Source organism: Cetorhinus maximus, chromosome 3 (assembly GCF_964194155.1).
Source record: "Cetorhinus maximus chromosome 3, sCetMax3.hap1.1, whole genome shotgun sequence".
NCBI classification, from domain to species: domain Eukaryota; kingdom Metazoa; phylum Chordata; class Chondrichthyes; order Lamniformes; family Cetorhinidae; genus Cetorhinus; species Cetorhinus maximus.
The window spans coordinates 108,090,835-108,112,081 of NC_135881.1; the positions used below are offsets into that span (position 1 = coordinate 108,090,835).

Consider the following 21,247-nt stretch of genomic DNA (forward strand, 5'->3'; position numbering starts at 1 on the left):
ACATTGATAGCGTTTCCTGCCCTAGCCCTGAACTTGGAAATTTCATCAACTTTGATTCCAATTTCTACCCTTCTCTTGGCTTCAAATGGCCTATCTCTGATTCTTCCTTTCTTTGACCTCTCAGCCTATTCTCCAGAAATAGAGGCAATCAACCAATCTTCACTGTAAGCTCACTGACTCCCACAACTTCTTTGACTATACTTCCTCGCACCCTGTTTCCTGTAACAACTCTATTCCATTCTCCTGGTTTCTCTTTCTCGATCCCATCTGTTCAGATGATGCAACCTTCCATGCTAGTATCTCCCATTTGGCTTCCCACCCTCCCAACCCCCTCATGGTTGACTAGGCCCTTGAATGTCTCCATTCTATTTCACGCACTTCTCTTACTCCTTCTCCTCACTCCCAGAACCACGATAGGGTTCCCCATTCTTACCTCCCACCTCATCAGCTTCAGTATTTAATGGATTATCCTCTGCCATTTCCACCATCCCCAGCATGATGTCACCATCATACACATATTTCCCTTCCTCCCCCTTACAGCATTCTGAAGGGACCATTCCTTCCACGATACCTTGGTCCACTCCTTAGCCACCCCAACACCTGTTCCCTTTCATATAGCATCATTCCATGCAAGCACAGGAGATGTAACACCTGCCCTTTACTTCCTCCCTTTTCACTGTTCAAGACCCCTTTCAGGTGAAGCAGTGATTTTCTTGTACTATTTTAAATTTAGCGTACTATACCCACTGATGTAGTCTTCCCTATATACGAAGACCAAACGTAGATTGGGTGACCACTTTGCGGAACACCTTTTATTCTGCAAGCATGGCCCCAAGCTTCCGTCGCTTGTTAATTTAATTCTTGACCTTACTCCCACTCTGAACTCTCTGTCCTTAGACTCCTGCAGTGTTCCAGTGAAGCTCAACACCAGCTCAAGGAGCAGCATCTCATCATTCAACTTGGCACTTTACAACCTTCTAGATTCAACATTTAGTTCAATCATTTGATATCACAACTTCTGCCCTCATTTCGTTTTGTTTTCCTTTGCTGGTTTGGTTTTTCTCTTATTTCATTTTCTTTGCTTTCAGACAGTATCTATTCAGGACTGCCATTCACATCTTCTCCAGACAAATCTTGTTTCTTGCCCCATCACCACCCCCTTTGGCCTTGCACCTTGAAACCTTTTGTCATTTAATCTCCCCTGCCCTCCACCCTATCACAGACCTTTTCCTTTGTTGTTTTTTCCCACCCTCCCCCTCTTACTTCTTCAAAACCTATTATATTGCTAACTTGTCCTACTTCTGATGAAAGATTATAAGACTTGAAATGTTGGGCAGAATATTTCAGGTAGACAGACAGCTTGACTCCCCAGAAGCAAAGTCGGCATGGGGCTGACCCGCTCCATGCCACCTGGCACTGCAGCCACAACACGCTGCCGGTGGGCTAAATAGGGCAGTGTGGGATTTGCGCCCCTCATCTGATTGGCCAACTGCTCCATCAGTCCCGGCAGCACCAGGAGCACATTAGCAGGCACTGCTGGGCCTACAACCAAAAAGAATAAGGCGGCCCAATGAATCCCAGAAGCAGGTAATACTAAGGTCTTGAGCAAGGAGGGTTTGGGCAGTGGCTGGCATTTTAAGGAGAGATTTCATAACTCTCAGTAAAGATACATTCCACTGGGAAAGCAAAACTACAAGAAGGATGCACCATCGATGGCAAAGTAAGGAAGTTAAGGATGGTATCATATTAGAAAGAAAAAGACATGCAATTCTGCAAAGATTAGTCATAGCCCAGAAGATTGGGAAAATCTTAGCAACCAGAAAATAATGACTAATAAAAAGGGAGAAATTGGAGTATGAGAGAAAGCTAGCAAGAAATTTTAAAAGCAGACAGTAAAAGATTCTACAAATATATAAAAAGGAAAAGGGTAGCAAAAGTGAGCATTGGTCCTTTAAAGGGTGAGTTTGAGGAATTAATAATGGAAATCAGGAAATGGCAGTGACTTTTTGTAACTGCCTTCACAGTAGAAGACACAAAAAGTATCCCAAGAATAGTAGAAAACCAGGGAGCAAAAAGGAGGGAGGAACTTAAAACAATCATAAGCACTAAAAAAAAGTATTAGGCAAACCTAACTGTACTAAAGGCTGACAAGTTCCCAGAATCTGATGGCCTGCATCCTAGAGTCTTAAAATAAGCAGCTCCAGAGATAGTGGATGCATTGGTTGTAATCTTCCAAAATTTCTTGGATCCTGGAAAGGTCCCGGTGGATTGGAAAACCGCAAATGTAACACCTTTAATCAAGAAAGATGGGAGACCGAAAGTAGGAGATTATAGGCCAGTTAGTCTGACATTTGTCATTGAGAAAATGCTAGAATCCATTATTAAAGAGTTAGTAGCTGGACATTTAGAAAATCACAATACAGTTAGGCAGAGTTAACATGGTTTTGTGGAAAGGAAATTGTGTTTGCAATTTTATTAGTTCTTTGAGGATGTAACAAGCAGGTTGGATAGAAAGCTAAATACAATATATTAGTAAATGTATAGTATTTAGGAACGCAAATAGAATATTGGCCTTCATTACAAGTTGGGTGGAGTATAAAAGTAGGGAGGTCTTGCTACAACGGTACAAGGCATTGGTTACTTCCGGGATGGGACGAGTGCGCAGGTTATCTAGCCCCACTAATCCACAGGTCGTACCGTTAGTGTAACTGTTTAATTCACTGACCAAAATAGCCAATTATTTACCTTCGCTCCTGTTAGACTCAGAATAAAAGAAACTTTAACCAGGCTTCTTTCAATAATCTCAGAATGATTGATTTATTTTAAAATTAAACTCCTTTTTTAATGCGACAGCTTGATCCATTGTATTTTCTGTCAGGGACTCCTTTTTCTGAATCTTCCTTACATACCCCAATAAGTCCCATGGATTTTCCATGCAACTTCCAGCAATCTGCACGAATGTGTCCCACTTTGTTACAATGAAAACACTCCCCTCAGCCCTTTCTGGTCTGAGGAGGATTTTTGGGGCATTCCCAGCTGTCCCTTCTCTTCCCTGGCTACTTGCCTTTCACCTTCCCACTTTCTATCTCGGGTTTCTGGGAGTGACGGAAAAAAGGTTTGGATTTATGGACCAGCTCATAGTCGTCAGCCTTCTCCACTGCCTATCTAGCTATTGCAACCCTCTGGTTTTCAACATGGGTTCTAAGTACTGGAGGAAGTGAATTTTTAATTCTTCCAAGATAATTATTTCCCTTAGAGCTTCAACATTGCATCTACCTTTAATTCCCATAACCAGTGGTCAAAATTAAGTTGCTTTACTCTCTCAAATTCAATATAGGTCTGTCCAGGCTATTTCTTTATGTTTTGAAATTTTTGCCTGTATGTCTCAGGGACCAACTTATACACACTAAGAATAGTCTCTTTTTTTTTACTGCATCATAATCCACAAAAACCTTTCTGAAAGTGATGCATAAACCTCATGAGCTTTACCCACCAACCTACTCTGTAGGAGCAATGTAAGATTTCTTTTGACCACATCATTTGCTTAGCTACCATCTCAAGCAAATGAATGCCTGTCCATTCCTTTCTTCAAACTTTGGAAGAGCTTATACAAATTTAAACATCTCCCCACTGGGCTTTGGGTTGGGGGTTTTTTCATCATCAGAATTTTCCCATCAGCTGAGGACTCTTCTAATTCCATCTTTTTAAGCTGGTATTCCCTTTCTCGTTCCTTCTCTCTTTCCTCCCTTGCTAACTTCTCTCTTTGGAAGTCGAGTTCAAACTTTTTCATTTCCATTTCCCCTGCTCTTTTTCTTTTATAATTTAAGTTTCCTCGTTTCCTTTTTGTGTTCAAGCTGCTTCATTTGCAACTGAATCCTAGCTAACTCAATTGACTCACCCCCTGGAGAATGTGGTCTCTCTTATATCCCTTCAAATTTCAAATGCTGTGCTATTACCTCAACTATGTCTATATTCCTCACCCTTATGGTTAATTCTAACTCCAATTTATCCACCAATCCACTAGCTTAGTCTTGGTTACTTTACGTAAACCAGTCAGGTTTACGTGTCTCTTACGTGTCTCCATGTCTCAAAAAGTCGGAGTAACTTCCAAAGCCGTTTTGGTTTACTAATGTATAAGAAGCCTGATACCTGCCCTTTTATCCTTCACCAATTATTATTATTCCATATCCATTACCTGTTCCCGGCGTTTCAAATATCCCACAAGAGCCCCTAATCTATGCTACGACTGGGATTGGAGGAGTGCATAGTTTATCTAGCTCCACCAATCCACAGATCATACCATTAGTGTAAATGTATAATTCACTTACCAAAGTGGCCAACTATTTGCCTTCATGACTGTTAGACCCAGAATAAAAGAGACTTCAACCAGACTTCTTTCAAAAAGCTCGGAATGATTGACTTGTTTTAAAACAAAGCTTCTTTCTTTAAAACAAGTTGCAAGAACTGGTTAATACACAAATTGTAATCTGGAAGTGTAATCATCCCTTTTAAAATTCCCCAGCATGTGCGCACATGCACACACAGACAAACAAGGTTAAACAAATAGGGTCTCTGCATAGATAGGCAGTTGAAGAAAAATCTTTTTATAAAAAGGATAAAGTTTGCAGGGTTTTGAAGCTGTCGATCTGTTGCTCCCTCGTGCGAGGATGTGTTGCTAGTTCCAGTAGATGTCTGGAAGTTCTCGCCAACGGAGCTTCAGCGTGGAGGGAAATAGAGCCGGATCAATCCTTCTCATCTCAGCCTCTCGAGTTTCCAAATACAGACAAGTTTTCATGAGATGAGAATTCTTAACTGGAAACTGATTGCCACACTGTATTTCAAGCAAGGCAAGGAGAGCACAAGCTGGGCCGCTTTTCCCTTTCTCAGTTCATTCCCTACTGAGTTCAAAGCAACTAGTTCAAAACGTAAAGCTGCTCCATCAGGTGATTTCTAGTAGATCAGCAGGCCCTTGCCTTTAAACAGTTTTTTTTCCCCATCAATTAAAGTGATTGCAGTTCATAGACAGGTAGCTCTCCTCCACAATTGCCATGCTGGTCATTTCGCTGGTGTCATGTGATTCCTTTGAAAAGGCATGCTTGTTCATATTCCAAGGTGAACTTGTGACCTTTTTCAAAAAAAAGTCTCATGTTCAAATAATGCAATGCCCTTCCAAATTTTAAAAGAAAATACAATTCTTGAAGATATGGTTTCCCAACAACATCTTACGTAGTGTGTACACTTTTGATCTCCTTTCTTAAGGAGGGATATATTTCCATTGGAAGCAGCTTCAGAGAAGGTTCACTCAGTTGATCCCTGGGATGAAGTGGCTGCCTTATGAGGAAAGGTTGAACAGGTTGAGCTTATACTCGCTGGAGTTTAGAAATATGAGAGGTGATCGTATTGAAACACACAAGATTCTGAGGGGGGCTTAACAGGGTAGATGCTGAGAGGATATTTCCTCTCATGGGGGAAATCATGAGAGGCACAGTTTAAAAATAAGGCGTCTCCCATTTAAAATGGAGTTTAGGAGGCTTTCCCCTCTGAGGGTTGGTAGAATTTGGAATTCTCTTACACAGACAGTAATGGAGGCTTGGCCATTGAATATATTCAAGGCTGAGCTAAACAGATATTTGATCTACAAAAGGAGTCAAGGGTAATGGGGGGCAGGCATGAAAGTGGAGTAAAGGCTATGATCAGATTAGATATGATCTTACAATGGCAGAGCAGGCTCGATGGGCTGAATGGCCTACTCCTGATCCTATTTCTTATGATCCTACGATCGAAAGAGAGCTTCTGTTTTCCATATTTTCTCCCCCGTTTCATCACATGCAGCCTGCAGTCATTTCCCTACCACCTCATGCCATTCCATCACCACTTCCCACCTGAAATGAAAAAAGAAAAAGAGAGCTGAATAAAAAGAGTTAAGATAAGGTAGAAAGAGGCCAAACCAAGGGAAGAGAGGCAGAGAGCAACAGAAGAGACAGAAGGAGAGTGGCCCTAATCACTGACCTACTGTGTCCAAAGGCAAAGAGCTCAACAACTATATTTATGTGGGGCTTATAACTGAATGTATGTGGCTATACTTTTGCCTACATAACAACAGTGATTGTATTTTGGAAAAAATTTATTGATGTGAAATTCATTCAGATATTACGATAGTGATAATTTGATATATGGATGCAAGTTCTTTTTTGAAAATTATATTATTTTCAAATAGTAAGGAACCATTTTTAGCGTAAATGTTAAGTACTCTTAATTACATGTTTTCTCATTTGCACATTGAAATTTTGGAAACATCAGCTAATCAATCAATGTTGTGGTTTTGAAGCAATGAGTAATAGAAAACATATCCTTTCGACAATTGGTCAGCTCTTGTCTCTTTCACGTGAATAAAGTAATGTTGCATGTATAATCCATATACATAAATATATACATATTTATTTATGTATATCAATATCGGGCATTTAGGTCCTTTAGTCCTACGAAGATTGAAATCTTTCTCCTATGTGCTAACTCTTAGTACTATGCAGGCCAACTAATAAGACTATGCAAGAAACCTAATGAGATGGAATTTGAAATAATGGTATTCATTAAGCAAAATGTGATTAATTTTATCAATTATCTTTGTTATCTGATTTTCATTCCAAAATCTGGATCACCTTGATTGATTGCAATAGAATTATACAACAATGGGCTAGTTGTTATAAGGTTATTTTCTATTAACTTCACAAAAATCAGTAAATGGGAAGAATAAAATGAATCTGAAGTATTAAAATCGCTTCAACAAATACAGAAGAGTGTAGGTATTATTTTATAAACAGAAATTACAGACATCTTTTCTCTTGTTCTCTGTAGTTTTCAACACATGACTAACTTAGTAACATAGATTAATACTACTACATTGAATTACCTTTCGAACAAAAAAAAATTCCTTGAGGACACTCCACTTGCATCATGTTTTAATGCAGTTATTTTATTGGGGCTGAAGTTATGGGCAGTACAAAGCACTACATTGTCACCTGCAGTTTATTAAATACAAAACAATGTACGTTCTTGAAAATGTTTTTAATTAGAAGATAATTTCCGTAGTATACCATTTAACTTGAATGCTATGTATGCGTGATCTGTATGTTGTGAAACTATATCTGCTCACATCTCTCAGTTGCTGTGCTATAATTATTTAACATCCAAAATGTACCTTAAATAGTTCTATTCTGGCATAAGTATAAAATGCTTGAAGACATTATTATACAAAAAGCAGTTCGATAAAGATATATTAATTCCATTTTTAAAATGGTATATGTATCCTACTTTTGTCACAGATTTATTCATTCTTTTCTACAGGGCCTGCAAAGATGGTAATTTACTGCAGGGTATTTGTTAAGTGGTTATTTAGTTTTAATTAACTTTCAGGTTAATGTGTAATGGTCCAGTGGCCAAAGACCCTACTAGTTAGGTAAACTGTCCTTATCAAGTAGCTGTACACAATAAGTTTGTTTGACAATACCCAGGATGGTGCAAACTATTTTATATACTCAATTGCATGCAATGGCAATGGTAAAAGGACTGTATCAAAGAAAATAAGAGAATGGTATGGTGTACTTGATAAATGGTTGGTTGCCAGTACTAGCATTGTAAGCAATAATTTACCTCAATTCTTAAATGAGTCAGATTGGCAAGATGTATCGAGTAGAGTGCCACAGGGACCAGTGCTGGGGCCTCAACCGTTTACAATCTATATCAATGATTTGGATGAAGGGGCCAAATGTATAGTTGCTAAACTTGCAGATGAGCCAAAGATAGAGAGGAAAGTAAGTTGTGAAGAAGACATAAAAGGCCTACAAAGGGGCATAGATAGGTTAAGTGAATTTGGCAGATAGAAGAGAGTGTGGGAAAATGTGAACTTGTCCACTTTGACAGGAAGAATAGAAAAGCACTTTACTATCTAAATGGAGAGAGATCGAAGAACTCAGTACAGAGGGATCTGAGTGTCCTGGTACATGAATCAGGAAAAGTTAGTTTGTAGGCACAGCAAATGAGTATGAAGGCAAATGGAATGTTGTTGTTTATTGCAAGGGGAATGGAAAATAAAAGTAGGGATGTTTTGCTACAATTGTACAGGGCATTGTTGAGACCACATCTGGAGTACTGCATACAGTTTTGGTCTCCTTATTTAAGAAAAGACAACTGCACTAGAAGAAGTTTCACTCGACTGATTCCTAGGGTGAAGGGGTTATCTTATGAGGATAGACTGGAGAATTTGGGCCTATATCCATTGGAGTTTAGAAGAATGAGAGGTGATATTATTGGAACATATAGGATCCTGAGGGGACTTGACAGAGTGGATGCTGAAAGGATATTTCTCCTTGTGGGAGAGACCAGGGCCAGGATTTCCCGGTCGGCGAGTGGGGGTCGGGGCTCGCCGACACGGGATGACATTGGGCGGAACTCCCGACGTCACCCCGCCCCATTTCAATTTTCAGGTCGATGGGGGCTCAGCCGAATCAGCCTATTGAGACCATTAACAAAGTAATTAATGTAATTAGTAGACCTGTCCATCCAACCTTAAGGTTGGCGGGCAGGCCGGGAGCCCTGGCGGGCATTGGAAAAAGCATGAAACCTCATCCATGGGCAGGATGAGGTTTCATTTATGTCTATAAATTCTTAATAAAAGTGAAACTGAAAGTGATGAACATGTCCCAACTCAACTCATGTGACAGTGTCACATGAGGGGACATGTCAGGGAAATTTTTTTTTCTGTTTTCAATACTTTTTAATGTGCAGCTGATCTCCCTAAGGCAACACTTAGCCTCAGGGAGATGAATGTGCTCTATCGTGCGCATGTGTGAAAGAGTGCACTCTCAGCTCAGGGAATCCCCCCCACCCGCACAGGGAGCGCATAGCGCTTCCTTGCAGACGTCATGCTGGGCGGGCCTTAATTGGCCCACCCATGTAAAATGGCGGCGTCCCCACAATTGGGGGCGTGCCTCCACGTGCCCGCTCTTGAACTCTCTCTTCTCCTCTCCCCCCCCCCCCCCCCCCCCCACAAAGGGGGGAAAATTCTGCCCCAGAGCTCGGAAACGCAGCTTTTTTAAAAAGAGTCTCCCATTTAAGACTGAGATGAGAAGAATTTTTTTTCTCTGAGGGTCATGAGACTGGAACTCCCTTCCACAGAGTGTGATAGAGGCAGGGCCTTTGGATATTTTTTAAAGCAAAGGTAGATAGACTCTTGACTAACAAGGGAGCCAATGGTTATCAGGGATAGGCAGGATAGTGCCGCTGAGGCTATAATCAGATCAGCCATGAGCTTATTGAATATTGGAGCGGGCTCGAGAGGTCGAATGGCCTACTCCTAGTTTGTATGTTCGTATGAGTCTTCCAGATCTCAGAACACTCAAATTCAGTACAAGTCCACATAGCATGCCACAATGTTCCAGTAATACCTCTTGCATCTTAGGGGCCCATGAGTTAACCCAATCTGTTCTATCTCCAATTTAATGAGTTGTCATGTTTTCTGATGTAAGCCTTTGCAAGTGAAGTTTAAATCCACTTGGCTCCTTTTTGAAGCCAAAGAAAATTGATTTAACCCAAAACAAATTACGGCAGGTGCTGAAAATCTGAAATAAAAACAGAAAATGCAGGAAACATTCAGCAAGTCAAACAACACCTTTGGAGAAAGAAACAAATTAATTTCAGGTTAGTGACCTCTCCTCAGAAAAAGTGAAAGGTCATCCACCTGAAATGTTGGTATTTCTCTACAGTTGCCTGACTAAGTGTTTCCTGAATTGATTTGGGGATTCATTTAGTCACCTACGAACTGGATTTTTAAGATAGAAATTGATTCATGTTCTTCACTTTGCAGAGTTGATTTCATTGACAAGGGTGGAGTCAGGGTGGGGGAAAGGGGAGGTTGATGGCTATCAGAGTATTACAAGTCAGTTATTTTTCTGCTTCTACCCAACTGGACAAGAAGCTGATAGTCTAATTCAAACTTCTGTTACTTAACGTATAGACTAGATTCGCCGGATCATAAAACTAATTTTGTCTTAATATTATTCTCCTGTTTAGGTGTGATGAATGCAGACTCTGTTACCACTTTGGCTGCCTCGACCCACCACTGAAGAAATCCCCAAAACAGACAGGCTATGGTTGGATCTGTCAGGAGTGTGACTCTACATCTTCAAAAGTAAGATTAAATATTTGTTACCTTAGAATTCAGCTCACCACAAGATTTCCAAAGATAGAGTGTGGAAATTAGCTGTCCACAGTAGTTTGGGTATCCAGCAATCTTAGTCTTAGAATGCTTAAGTATCCTAGTCAGTTCTGGAGAGAATCAAAAATTATATTGAATTTCTGTCAGCCTTTTAACATGGAATGGAGTGTCGTATAGTATTAGTAGAAATGCCCCATTCATTTCTTGCTTCAGGTTTGTTATGAAGGCTAATTCTGCATTGTTGGTGAATTAGATAGATGTTTAAAACACTATAGTTATTAATGTTTTACCTTGAAATGTTAAGATCTTGTTTTAAATCAGCTGTTTCAGTAAATTAGATGTTAATTGGATTTTTCTATTTGTTTTAGTCTTTTTGGTTAATACAGCACTGAATATTTCTTTCACAAAATGATGTTCAAAGAGAGAAACTAAGATTTGTCCAGTTCCAAAGAAGATATTTTTAATGTATTCCTGCACTGAGTCAGCACTCCCACAGTGAATAAGACTGTGAAACTAGGCCAAGCTCTACTAGACAGGTTATTAAAACCTGATGACCTTCACAGGCTATTACTAGTTGAAATTGTTTGTTTGATCAAGAAGAGCTTTCTCCAGAGAAACTACCCTGCACTTCAGAAAGAACATCACCTTTTAACTGATTAGCCTTTACATTGACGGGCATATATGTATGTATGGAATCCGTGCATGCAAAGACAACTAACCTTCAAAAAGTTTCTATAAGAGGTCAATAAAACATTACAAAACAATCCAAATTAGAGTGGCTTTAGCTTATTGTGCTATTTACTCAGTGTTTTTCCTGGCTAATAGACATGACAAAAAAAATGAAAACCTTCCTCATTTCTCTTTTTTCCCCTTATCATGGCAGGATGGAAATGAGGAATGTTGGCTCTATCATCATCTAATTTGGAAATAAATGCATTCCTTCAGCTTGTTGCACAAAACAACTTCTGTATGTCCACTTACCCAGCAGAGTATTACTGTTTGGTTTTGGCATCGTTTTGAAAAGTTCAGTCTGAGCAAATCACCATAGTGACCTCTGGCTAAAGCATATTTAAAAATGCTTTGCTGGTGTACTGCCCAAAATGACTGCACAAATACCAGCAAAACCTTTTTCCAGCTGCTAATACTGCCATGGCCGAGTGGGCCTCAGCAGTAATATTTTAAAATATTTTGTTGAAAAGAAATGAGGAAAAAATATTAATGGTCTGGTTATTCTTTTATTTATTTGTACAAATAATCAGTATGCTAATCAACACTAAGGGGAGAATTTTTAGGTCAGCAAGCAAGGGCTGGGCCCACGGCGGGGTCCTGACGTCACCCTGCGTCATTTAAATTTTCAGGTCAGCGGGCGCACAGCTCAGTCGGCTGTGTGCCCACTGACCTGTCAACGGGCCACTTAAGACCATTAATAAAGTAATTAATACACTTCATGGACCTGCCCATCCAACCTTAAGGCTGCCGGGCGGGCAAAGAGCCCAGGCGGTCTTCAGAAAAAACATGAAACCTCATCCACAGGCGGGATGAGGTTTCATGAGGGATTTAAAATGTTCCAGAAATTTTTAAATAAAATTAATGGACATGTCCCAGCTCATGTGACAGTGTCACATGAGGGGACTTGTCAATAATTTTTTTTCTCATCTTTATTCAATGCTTGAAACCTGAGCCGACCTCCCTGAGGTAGCACTTTGCCTCAGAGAGAACTGTGCACGCGAAAGAGTGCACTTCCGGCTCAGGGAACACCCCCTCCCCGCCTGCACAGGGAGTGCATAGCGCTTCCTGGCGCACGTCATGCTGGGCGGGCCTTAATTGGTCCGCCCATGTAAAATGGCAGCGTGCCCCCGACCGGGGGCAATCAGGAGTCTGCCCGCTCCTGCACAACGCCCCCCCCAAACAGGGGGAAGATCCTGTCCTTAATGAAAGAAGCCAGACACTAGACATGATATAGCCCCTAAAGGAAATAGTGTTGAGAAGGAATACTATTTATCCGTTATATTGACCTGTACAATAGCTAGTATCTGCTCAAGTGTTTAACACTTATAGCATGTACCTTAAGAATTTTAGTATAGTTAATGGCAATAGCAATATTTGTTTTTGAAAATGGTTCTGATTAATTTACACATATTGACAAGTTTGGAAAAAGAACCGTATTTGCAACTGTTACTGAAGACTTTATCAGTAGGCTCCGAATTTTACAGGATTTGAAATGAGTGGTGATTAGCACTGTTGTGGACGGCACCTTCTGACTTGGAAATGGAGCTGGAAAGACTTAATGGCAACTAATAGAATAACAACTTGCATTTATACAGCACTTTTAATATAATAAAACGTCCCAAGTGGATTTATATGAGCCTGATGGAACAAACTTTAACACTGAAACACATCAGGCCTTATGAGCCAGATGGCCAAAAGCTTGGTTGAAGAGGTACATTTTAAGGTACATACTGAAAAGAGGAAAGAGAGGTGGAGAGAGAGATATGGAGAGCTTGGAGCCTAGTCAGCTGAATGTACGGATGCCAGCGGTGAAAAGATTAAAATAAAGACTGCTCAAGAGTCTAGGCTGGCAGAGCGCTGAGATCTAGAAGAGTAGTAGGACTGAATAATATTACAATGAAGGGAAGGAGCAAGGCCAAGGAGGGATGTGAAAATAAGACTGAGAATTTTAAAATCGAGATATTGCTTGACCGGAAACCAATGAACATCAGCGGGCACAAGGGAATGGGAGTGAGACTTGGTGTGAGTTAGAACACGGGCAGTAGAGTTCTGAATGTTGATTGGGAAAATCAAATTGGCAGAGGTAGCCGCGAAGAAGAATTCATCGCGTTTATTCGGGGCAGTTTCCTAGAACAATATGTTGTGGATCCAACCAGGGATCAGGCTATTTTGGATCTGATAATGTGTAATGAGGTAGGTGTAATAAATTATCTCAGAGTAAAAGATCCCCTAGGAAACAGTGACCGTAACATGAAGAATTTAGCATTTAGTTTGAGAGTGAGAAACCTGGGCCAGAAACGACCATGCTAAACTTAAATAAGGGGAATTACAAAGGAATGAGGGCAGAGTTGGCTGGAGTGGACTGGGAAAGGAGTTTAGCAGAAAATACAGTCGATGAACAATGGCAGACATTTTAGAAAATAGTTCAGACTCACAACAAAGGTATATCTCAGTGAGGAAGAAGGATTCAAGGAAGGAGATAAACCAACCATGGTTAACCAAGGAAGTTAAGGATAGAATCAAATTGAAAGAAAAAACATACAATGTGGCAAAGGTTAGTGGTAAGCCAGAAAATTGGGAAAGTTTTAAAAATCAACAGAAGATGTCGAAAAAAATAATAAAGAGGGAGAAAATAAACTTTCAGGGTAAACTAGCAAGTAATATAAAAACAGACAGTAAGAGCTGCTTTAAATATATAAAAAAGGAAGAGAGAGGCCAAAGTCAGTGTAGGCCCCTTAGAGAATGAGGCTGGGGAAATAATAATGGGGAACCAGGAAATGGCAGAGGAGTTGAATAAATACTTTGCATCAGTTTTCACGGCAGCAGACATTAATAGCGTACCAAAACTACTAAATAATCAAGGGTAAAGGGTGGGGGGAGGAAATAAATAAAATAACTGTCACGAGAGAAAAATTATTAGGGAAGCTAATGGGGCTAAAGGCCGATAAGTCCCCTAAACCTGATGGGCTGCATCCTAGGATATTAAAAGAAACAGCTGCAGAGATAGTGAATGCACTGGTAGTAATCTTCCAAGGATCCTTAGATTCTGGAAAAGTCCTACAGGATTGGAAAACCACCAATGTAACACCCTTCTTCAAAAAGGGAGGGAGACAAGAAACAGGTAACTACAGGCCAGTTAGCTTAACATCCGTCATTGGGAAAATGTTAGAGCCTATTATAAAGGATGTAATAGCAGTGCATTTAGAAATGCATAATAATCAAGCAGAGACAGCATGGCTTCATGCAGAAGAAATCATGCCTGACAAATTTATTAGAATTCTTTGAGGAGGTAACAAGCAGGTTAGATAAAAGGGAAACCAGTAGATGGTTTTGGGTTTCCAAAAGGCGTTCGATAAGGTACCGCACATAAGGCTACTTAATAAGATAAGAACCCATGGTATTGAGGGTAGTACATTAGCATGGATAGAGGATTTGCTAACTAATAGAAGACAGAGTTGGGATGAGGGAGGCATTTTCAGGATGGCAACCTGTAACTCGTGGAATGCCACAGGGATCAGTGCTGGGGCCACAATTATTTACAATATATATTTATGACTTGGATGAGGGAAATAAATGTATTATCAAGTTTGCAGATGACACAAAAATAGGTGGGAAGGCAAGTGGTAAGGATGACACAGAGTCCACAGAGAGATATAGACAGGTTAAGCAAGTGGGCAAAAAACTTGGCAAATGGAATATAATGTAGGAAAATGTGAGGTTGGCAAGAAGAATAGAGGATCTGAGTATTACTTAAATGGAGAAATGAAGAAAGCTGTAGCACAGAGGGATTTAGGGGTCCTCGTGCATGAAGTCCAAAAAGCTAGCATACAAGTTCAGCAGGTAATAGGAAAAGCAAATGGAATGTTGACCTTTATTTCAAAGAGAATGGGGCATAAAAATATGGAAGCCTTGCTAAAACTATACATGGCACTAGTTAGACCACACCTAGAATACTGTAAACAATTTTGGCCGCCTTATCGAAGGAAAGATGTACTGGCATTGGAGGCAGTCCAGAGAAGGTTCACTAGGTTGATCCTGTGTATTGAGGGATTTTCTTATGAGGAGAGGTTGAGTAGGTTAAGCCTGTACTCATTGAAGTTTAGTAGAATGAGAGGTGGCTTTATTGAAACATATAAGATTCTTAGGGGGCTTGACTGAGTAAATGCTGAGAGAGAGTCTAGGACCAGACGGCGTAATCTCAGAGTAAGAGGTCACCCATTTAAGACAGAGATGAGGACGAATTTTTTCTCTGAAGGAAGTTAATCTATGGGATTCTTTACCACATAGGGCTGTAGAGGGTGGGTCGTTAAGTATATTCAAGGCTGAAATAGACATTTTTAATCAGTAAGGGCATCAAGGGTTATGGGGAAAAGGCAGGAAAATGGATTTCAGGATTATCAGATCAGCCATGATCTCATTGAATGGCAGAGCAGACTCGATAGGTCGAATGGCCTACTTCTGCTCCTACGTCTTATGGTCTTTATGGAATAACCTCAAGTTTGCAGGGGGTAGGACAAGGAAGGCTGGCCAGGAGCGTGTTAGAATAATCAATTCTAGAGGTAACAAAGGCTTGGAATGAGGGTTAGCAGCAGATAAGCTGATGTTACTGAGGTGGACATAGGTGATCTTGGTGGAGATGAGTGGTAGCCAGGTAATCTCAGGGATTAAATATCAAACCAAGATTGCGAAGAGTCTGGTTCAGCCTGAGACAATTTTCAGGGAAAGGAATGGATTCAGTGGCAAGGGAACAAAATTTGTGATGGGAATAGAAGACAATGGCTTCTATCTTTCAAATATTTAATTGGTGGAAATTTCTGCTCATCCAATATTGGATGTCAGACAGGCAGTCGGACAATCTACGAGAGGTCAGGACAGGAACTGTAGGGTTGGGCATCATCTGCATACATGATGGAAACTGCTGCCATAATTGTGGATGGTGTTGCCGTGGAACAGGATGTGGATGAGAAAAAGAAGGGGGTCAAATATAGACCCTGGGGAGATACCAGAGGGAACAATGCGGGAGGGACAAAAGAAGCCATTGCAGATGATTCTCTGGTTATGACAAGCTAAATAAGAATGAAACCAAGCGAGTATAGTTCCACCCAGCTGGACAGTGGGTAAGCATTTGAGCAGAAATTTGTCATCAACTGTGTCATAGACTGCAGATGATCAAGGAGGACAAGGAAGGTTAGTTTACCTTTATCACAGTCAACTAGATTATCATTTGTGACTTTGATAAGAGGTGTTTTGGTACTATGATAGGGGACGAAAACCTGAATGGAGGAATTCAAACAAGGAGTTCTGTGGAAGACAACATGTTCAAGGACTTTGGCGAGGGAAGGGACATTGGAGACTGAGCAACAGTTTGCAAGGACAGAGGAGTCATGGTTTTTTTTTCTTGGAGAGGTGATGAGGATAAATTTGAAGGAGTGGGGGACAGCACTAAAGGGGAAAAGAACCATTTATAATATCAGCTAACGCAAGAGACAGAAAGGGACATTGAGTGGCAGGAGTTTACTAGGAATAAGGTCTAATGACAAGGAGCTCAGAAAGGGAATGAGTGTAGATAGGAGAGAAACTAGAGAAAGATCCAAATTCAGGGTTGGACAGGGACATTGTTGCAGCAGACCCTTGGGGTAGTGTCCTAGGCCCTACCATCTTCAGCTGCATCAACAGTGACCTTACCTCCAACATAAGATCAGAAGTGGGGATGTTCGCTGATGATTGCTCAGTGTTAATACCATTCGCAACGACTCTGATACTGAAGCAGCCTGTGTCCATATGTGACAAGACCTGCACAACATTCACACTTGGGCTGATAAGTGGCAAGTGACATTTGTGCCACAAGTGCCAGGCAATGACCATCTCCAACAAGAGAGAATCTAACCATCTCCCCATGACGTTCAATGGCGTTACCATTGCTGAGTCCCCAGTATCAGTAAGATAAAAGCAAAAAACTGCGGAAGCTGGAAATCCGAAACAAAAATAAAAATACCTGGAAAAACTCAGCTGGTCTGACAGCATCTGTGGAGGGAACACAGTTAACATTTCGAGTCCGTATGACTCTTCAACAGAACTAAGGAAAAATAGATAAGAGGTGAAATATAAGCTGGTTTAAGGTGGGTGGGACATGTAGAGCTGGATAGAGGGCCAGTGATAGGTGGAGATAGCCAAAAAATGTCAAAGACAAAAGGACAAAGAGGTATTGAAGGGCGTGATATTATCTAAGGAATGTGCTAATAGGTGACATTAAGGGTAGAAAGCAGGACGAACAAGGTACAGATAGCCCTAGTCGGGGTGGGGGAAAGGGATCGAAATAGGCTAAAAGGTAGAGATAAAACAATGGATGGAAATACATTTTAAAATAATGGAAAAAGGTAGGAAAAGAAAAATCTATATAAATTATTGGAAAAAAGGGGGATCGGAAAGGGGATGGGGATGGGAGGAGAGAGCTCATGATCTAAAATTGTTGAACTCAATATGGGAAAAGAAAAATCTATATAAATTATTGGAAAAAAGGGGGATTGGAAAGGGGGTGGGGATGGAGGAGAGAGTTCATGATCTAAAATTATTGAACTCAATATTTGAGTTCAACAATTTTAGATCATGAACTCTCTCCTCTCATCCCCATCCCCTTTCCGATCCCCCTTTTTTCCAATAATTTATATAGATTTTTCTTTTCCCATATTGAGTTCAACAATTTTAGATCATGAACTCTCTCCTCCGATCCCCATCCCCTTTCCGATCCCCCTTTTTCCCAATAATTTATATAGATTTTTCTTTTCCCACCTATTTCCATTATTTTTAAATGTATTTCCATCCATTGTTTTATCTCTACCTTTTAGCCTATTTCGATCCCTTTCCCCCACCCCGACTAGGGCTATCTGTACCTTGCTCGTCCTGCTTTCTATCCTTAATGTCACCTATTAGCACATTCCTTAGATAATATCACGCCCTTCAATTTTAGATCATGAACTCTCTCCTCCATCCTCACCCCCTTTCCAATCCCCCTTTTTTCCAATAATTTATATAGATTTTTCTTTTCCCATATTGAGTTCAACAATTTTAGATCATGAGCTCTCTCCTCCCATCCCCATCCCCTTTCCGATCCCCCTTTTTCCCAATAATTTATATAGATTTTTCTTTTCCCACCTATTTCCATTATTTTTAAATGTACTTCCATCCATTGTTTTATCTCTACCTTTTAGCCTATTTCGATCCCTTTCCCCCACCCCGACTAGGGCTATCTGTACCTTGTTCGTCCTGCTTTCTACCCTTAATGTCACCTATTAGCACATTCCTTAGATAATATCACGCCCTTCAATTTTAGATCATGAACTCTCTCCTCCATCCCCACCCCCTTTCCAATCCCCCTTTTTTCCAATAATTTATATAGATTTTTCTTTTCCCATATTGAGTTCAACAATTTTAGATCATGAACTCTCTCCTCCATCCCCACCCCCTTTCCGATCCCCCTTTTTTCCAATAATTTATGTAGATTTTTCTTTTCCCATATTGAGTTCAACAATTTTAGATCATGAACTCTCTCCTCCATCCCCATCCCCTTTCCGATCCCCCTTTTTTCCAATAATTTATATAGATTTTTATTGTCCTTTTGTCTATGACATCTTTTGGCTATCTCCACCTATCACTGGCCCTCTATCCAGTTCTACCTGTCTCTCCCCCCACCCCCCCACCCTTAAACCAGCTTATATTTCACCTCTTTTCTATTTTTCCTTAGTTCTGTTGAAGAGTCATACGGACTCGAAATGTTAACTGTGTTTCTCTCCGCAGATGCTGTCAGGCCTGCTGAGTTTTTCCAGGTATTTTTATTTTTGCCCGAGTATCAATATCCTGGAGTTACCATTGACCAGAAACCGAACTGGACCAGCCATATAAATACTGTGGCTACAAAAGTAGGTCAGAGGTTGGGAATGCTGAGGCAAGTAACTTGCCTCCTAATTCCTCAAAACCTGTCCATCATCTACAAGACACAAATCAGGAATGTGATAGAATACTCTCCACTTGCCTGGATGAGTGCAACTCCAAAACACTCAAAAAGCTTGACACCATCCCAGATAAAGCAACCCACTTGATTGGCACCCATCCACCAACCTAAATGTGCACTCCCATCACTGCCATGCACAGTGGCAGAAGTGTGCACTATAGACAAGATGCATTGCGGCAACTCACTAAGGCTCCTTTAACAGCACTTCCAAACCCGCGACCTCTAACAAATATAAGGATGTGAACACCGGTACCTGAAAGTTCCCTGCCAAGCCACATACCACCATGACTTGGAACTATATCGCCATTCCTTCACAGGTTCAAAATCGTGGAACTCTAATAGTTCTAAAGCATTCTGAGCGTACCTACGCCACATGGATTGCGGCAGTTCAAGAAGGCGACTCACCACCGCCTTCTTGAGGGCAATTAGGAATGTGCAATAAATGCTGGTTTTGCCAGTGGCACCCAAATCCCAGTGGGCTAGGGGAAGGGAGGGCATCAACACATTGTTTTAGTTGACGGGTGGAGGAAGCAGATTAAAAACACAGTTTGTGGTGAAGAGAAGCTGGGTGTTATTTTTGCTGCCTTGGATCATCTTTGGATAGTGGGCAGTTTTAGTGATGGAGAACGTAGACTGGTAATGCTTTAAGTGTTCTTGCCAGATATTGTCAATGCATGATTAAACCAATTGTTTGCGAACTTATTTAACTTGGCACCCTTTGAATTTAAGGGAGCAGAGATGAGGGGCATACCCGAAAATTACTAGGGTGGGAAAGAGTATTAGTTCTAGTAGGGCCAAGGGTATCAAAGGTGGTGAAGACAGTATGATTGAACAAATCAATAACTGTTGAGTTGTCATAATGAATTAAAGGCCAAAGGTTATAGTTGGGAATCTCAGATTGCAGAGGTAAGTGACTTGGTGGAGCAATTTACCTGAGGTCAGACACAGAAAGAAGGGGCTTGGGAGAGGAAAGGGAATGTGGGTAGAGAGTGATACAAGGACAGGATCAAAGATTGCCTTATCTATAATAATAATGATAAGGATAGCAAGGTTGCATGAGATAACAGGATCAAGGGGTTGGTGGTGTATGTGGGTAGGAGAGTTTACATGACAGATTTTACGGAGGAAAGGAGGGCAGTAAACTCAAAGGGGAGAGAGAACAGAAAGAGTGAGATTAAAATCGCCAAGGTTGATAAATCATTTGGTACAGAGGAAAGAAAGCAGAGAAGATACCTCTGTGTGATTGTGATGATATTTGGGTGGGGAGTACAGAACAAGACTGTAAATAAAAAGGATGAAGGATGCAAGGTGAGATGCTCAACAGAGAAGTTGCCAGAGGAGCAGGTTGACAGACCAGGTATTATTTAGAGATAAGCATTACAATACTGCTAGGATGGTTTGAGTGGAGCAAGTGACAAAAGGTATCATCAGATAGGGAAGCTTCATTAAGGCAAAAGGTGCCATTACTCCTCAGTCACATCCCTGTTAAGGTCATAATGTTAACGTGATTGTCTACAATAAGCTAATGGATGGCAAGAACTTTATTAGCAAGTGAACATACATTTTGGAAGGAGATATGGCGAGGGCCAGTGATAGCCGGTCTACAGGTGAGGTGAGAGTGGCTGCACTTGACATCAAGACAGCTTTTGACTGACTGTAGCATCAAGGAGCCCTGGCAAAATTGAAGTCAGTGGGAATCGGGGGGGTGGAGGGGGAAAGGCCACTGGTTGATATCATACCTAGCACAAAGGGACATGGTTGTTGTAGTTGAAGGCCTCAGGAAATTGCAGCACAAGATCCTCAGGGTATTGTCCTCGGCCCTACCATCTTCAGCTGCTTCAACAATGATCTTCCCTCCATCATAATGTCGGAAGTGGGGATGTTCGCTGATTATTGCACAGTGTTTAGTACGATTCGTGATTCCTCTGTTACTAAAGCAGCCTGTGATCATATAGAGCAAGTCCTGGACAACATTCAGGCTTGGGCTGCTTAGTGGCAAGTAACATTCATGCCACACAAGTGCCATACAATGACCATCTCCCGCAAGAGAGAATCTAACCATCTTTCCTTGGCCTTTAATGGCATCACCATTGCTGAATCCCCTATCACCATCAATGGAGTTACCATTGATCAGAAACTTATTTGGACCCACCATATAAATACTGTGACTACAGAACAGAGCAGATCAGATGGTGGCAATTCTGACAGTCGAATAAATAAATATAGCTAAGTTGAAGCATTGCTGGTATGTTATAAAAATGTTACAGGAAGCAAGTATTAGCTGGGAAATCTACACT

General features: G+C 40.9%; 1 protein-coding gene across 10 annotated transcripts in view; it reads left to right on the plus strand.

Annotated features, from left to right (window-relative positions):
- Nucleotides 1-21,247, plus strand: part of phf14 (PHD finger protein 14) — a 313,616-nt gene that overhangs the window by 239,858 nt on the left and 52,511 nt on the right. For all 10 annotated transcript variants that reach the window (XR_013576193.1, XR_013576194.1, XM_078538816.1 and 7 more), the window contains one exon: nucleotides 10,069-10,186. Coding sequence is in view for 8 of the 10 variants with exons in the window: in XM_078538816.1 (XP_078394942.1) it covers nucleotides 10,069-10,186 (118 nt within the window). In the remaining 2 variants the exon portion in view is untranslated. Of the gene's footprint in view, nucleotides 1-10,068; nucleotides 10,187-21,247 lie in introns of those variants that run through there.